Source organism: Gavialis gangeticus, unplaced genomic scaffold, assembly GCF_001723915.1.
Source record: "Gavialis gangeticus isolate Ggan-Ray unplaced genomic scaffold, GavGan_comp1, whole genome shotgun sequence".
NCBI lineage: Eukaryota > Metazoa > Chordata > Crocodylia > Gavialidae > Gavialis > Gavialis gangeticus.
The window spans coordinates 17,424,417-17,427,960 of record NW_017729009.1 but is presented as its reverse complement, the minus strand read 5'-3'; the positions used below and the strand labels follow the sequence as shown (position 1 = coordinate 17,427,960).

At 45.4% G+C, this 3,544-nt stretch overlaps 1 protein-coding gene across 1 annotated transcript in view; it reads right to left on the bottom strand.

Moving 5' to 3' along the window:
* Positions 1-2,324, bottom strand: part of SYCP2 (synaptonemal complex protein 2) — a 47,355-nt gene extending 45,031 nt beyond the window's left edge. The window contains exon 1 of the mRNA XM_019510162.1: positions 2,100-2,324. Within this exon, the coding sequence (XP_019365707.1) occupies positions 2,100-2,123 (24 nt within the window). The 5' untranslated portion in view covers positions 2,124-2,324. The remainder of the gene's footprint in view (positions 1-2,099) is intronic.
* Positions 2,325-3,544: the final 1,220 nt, after the last annotated feature.

Sequence of the window (3,544 nt, the reverse complement as noted above, 5' to 3'; positions counted from 1 at the left end):
TACTCTTTCCTACCATGGCAGGGGGTCAGACTAGATGATCTTCTCAGGTCCCTTCTGACCCTAGAAACTATGAAACTATGTTTTTCTCTTCTAAATTGAATTAAAAAGCCTACAGTATCCAGGCAAGAACCTATAAACTGTAATTAAGCCATTTCTCAGTATCTTTCTGTTAAACTACACAGATTGAACTCTTTGAACTGCAAAATCATTTCTTCTTCTTACTCATGTTGATTGTTATTCAACTTGTCTTTTTTCCTTGTTAGATACTTTTTTTTTAAATTTCTAACTGACACCTTCACTTTACCAATGGGTCATGAGGCTTTTAGACAGAACTACCCTTGGTTTTGGAGTCATGGATTTTTAACCTTATAAATGCCTCTGAAAGAAGTCCCAAATACTACTCAGTTTTCTGTGTAATTTCTTTCTACCAATCAGTTTCATGTATGATTACCATCAGCTGTTGATGCACCAAGCAGAAATCTATCTGGTTGGGACTGTACTCTGCCTTGCCATTATTGAATTGAACTCATGATTAATAGTCTCTAGGCTGGGGCGGGCAATAATTTTGGCTAGAAGGCCACTTAGGGAGTTTTAGTAAGCTGTCACAGGCCAGGTCAGCATTGCCACTCCCCCCTGCTGGGTCAACTTCCCCCTTCCCTCCACCCTGCAACCAAAACTCCCTAAGCAGTCCCAGCCAGGCAGCTGGAATGGGGCTGTGGGTGGGTGGGGTACGGCATCTAGGAATGGGATGGGTGGGTGGGCAGGCAGGGCCAGGTCTGGGATCAGGATTGCAGGGTGGCGATAGTATGGGGCAGAGCCTCAATCCACTCCCCACATGCCACTGCAACAGGCACGTTCTGTGGGCAGGGGCAAGCAGGGAGCAGATCACAGCTTCTCCACAGGCACCAGCCCTGTATTGTCACTGCTCAGCAATCCCAGGGTCTCCATAGTGACTGACCAAGACTTGTGCAGCCAGGTCGTGTGGCCCAGCAGATGGGATGGGGCTGCGGAAGGACAGGGAGCCACGTCCGGGAGCAGGACAGGTAGGTGGAGCTGAGGATTGGGATCACGGGATGGTGACAGAGCAGGGCTGGGACCCAATACACAGCCATAATCTGTTCTCTGCACATCCCTGCCTGCACAACCAGTGCCTGTCGCAAGGGTGCGTGGGCAGCGCATTGTGGCTCTGCCTGAGTCCAGCCCAACGCTGTCACTGCCCTGCGATCCCAATCCCCAGCCTTGGCCCCATCCACCTGCAGACCCCTCCCATCCACCCCACTGCATGCCCTACCTGCACAGGTCCCAGCCAGTCTCGATGAAGATTCTGCACAGCACAGCATCAGACAAGGCAGGGAGCAGAAAGCAAAGCAGCAGATTGGGCAGGGAGCACAGGATTGGAAGCAGAGAGCAGAGCAGAGTTCAGGCAGAGGAAGAGGATCAGAAGGGCATTTGGGAAGGGTGTGGGGCTACTAACTTGACCATGTTTGCAGGATCAGATAATTATTCAATGTAATCCTGAGACTCTGAAGCCAGACAATATATAATTATTGTTTGCAAAGCACCCTCAAAGGTACAGATACTTATCATAAGATGTCAAAACACTCACAAATTATGAATGTAAAATAGTGATTTCAAAAAAAGAAAACCCTAAAAACAAAATCCTGGAAACCATTAAAAATATTTTTTACACCGACATAGATAGTTTTATTGTATGTTTTGATATGCTGATTTTATATTTTGAAAAGCTAACATTAATATTCCAGCGTAGGATTCTTCAACATGTAAACTTCTGCACTGCCTAGTTTGCATGCTTTGTTTGATCTCAAATTGTCATATTGCGAGATTTTTTTTAGTAATGAATTAGAACTTATGAACCAATAATCTTATATTTTTGTGCATCAATAACATGACTGCAGGTACTCAATCCTTAACTACTAATTAAGCTATACCAAAATTAATTACTTAAAAATATTTGGGACAGTTAATTAAAGTTACATATTTGAATTTCCATTCCATTCATAAGTAGAAGCCAGAAGGGCTAGTAAAATTAATTTAAAACTTATTATAAACACAGATTTTCCCATTTTATTTGTACATACCTGTACGTCAGGCCTAGCTGGCATTTTAGCAACTTCACCTATTCAGCTGGTCAACAAAGAAACAAACGTTATTTGAGCAAAAACTTAAGTGATGCAACTGGGCTTTTCAGTACAACTTGCAATCAATTCTATCTTAATTTAAATATTTGGTCAGCAAGAAAGCATGCCAGAACTAATAAAAATGTGTTTTAGAGAATACAAGAACCATTTGTTTACTTCAATAAGGACCAATTCTGGAGTGAAAACTAATGCTGCCTGAATATGTCTACACTACAAAAAGCACAGCAACAAGACCCTTGTGTTAGCTTTGGTACTGGAAGCAGGTTAGCCATGGTAGTATGTAACTCTGGGTGGGATAACTGACCCAGCTTTTTAGGGCACCAACTGCATCAAAAAACTCCCACAGCCTTTAGGAGAACTAAGACTGAACTATGCTTAAATTAATGCTTCTCAATCAGGGTGTCAGGGCAGTCTGGGGTCCTACCAGAGCTTTTGAAGGGAGCAGATAATTGCAGCTCCAGGTTCCTCCCTGCCTGGCTGCTGCCCCAGCCCTCTGCAAGGAAGTAATCAATGTAATACATAAATTAGGATTTTAAGTGGCGAGCTGGATTCATAAATTATTGGCCTCGAGTCCAAAAAGGGGTGCCTTGAGTCTCAAAAAGCTGAGAACCACTGTCTTAACCATTTGTTTAGTTGGCACTGTTCGTACCTAATCCAAGGTTAATTCTGACACACAAACATTTATTTGCAGATATGACTGGAGCCTCAACAGCTCCATATTCATTCAGAAGCACCAGTCACATCTTCATTTGCGTACAACATTTCAGCGCTTGCAAGGAAGAGCCAACCTGCTTCATGCTCAAGACCCTGCTACACATGCAAGTTATATATAGGTAGATAGAAACCAGCTATGAAGTCACAACACATTTTCCAGATGTATCTTGGTAACTGGTTGGACCTTTTTTCAGGCATGAAAGTTAATTGGTGTGAATGGACGATTTAAAAGAATTGCACAATTAACCCAGTCATTGCGTAATACGTGTCAGGTGTAGAGAGGACCATTGGTATGAACGGGCAAAGTCACCTAAAGCATAATACAAGTCCCCTCAACGGTTATGGGGCCCAGCCAAAGCAAAAGACCGTGCAGAAGAGATCGATAATAGATCCGGAGAAGAGAAGGGCAATGCCCCTGCCCCAGGCCTGGCCCGTGGATGTGGGGGCAGGTAGGGTGGGGGAGGGGGCGGGGTGTAGCCAGGCCCGGCTCTAGGACCAGAATTTCTCGAGCCCATATTGACTCCCACCGGCCCGGTCCGGCCCCACCTCTCCGCGCTTCTCCGCCTCGTGCGGCAGTTACCCGCCGCCTCGTCCCGCCGCGGCCTGGTCGCGAGCAGCCTCCCCTGAGGGGACACGACTGGACTACACCGCGCGGCGAAGAAAAAACAAAT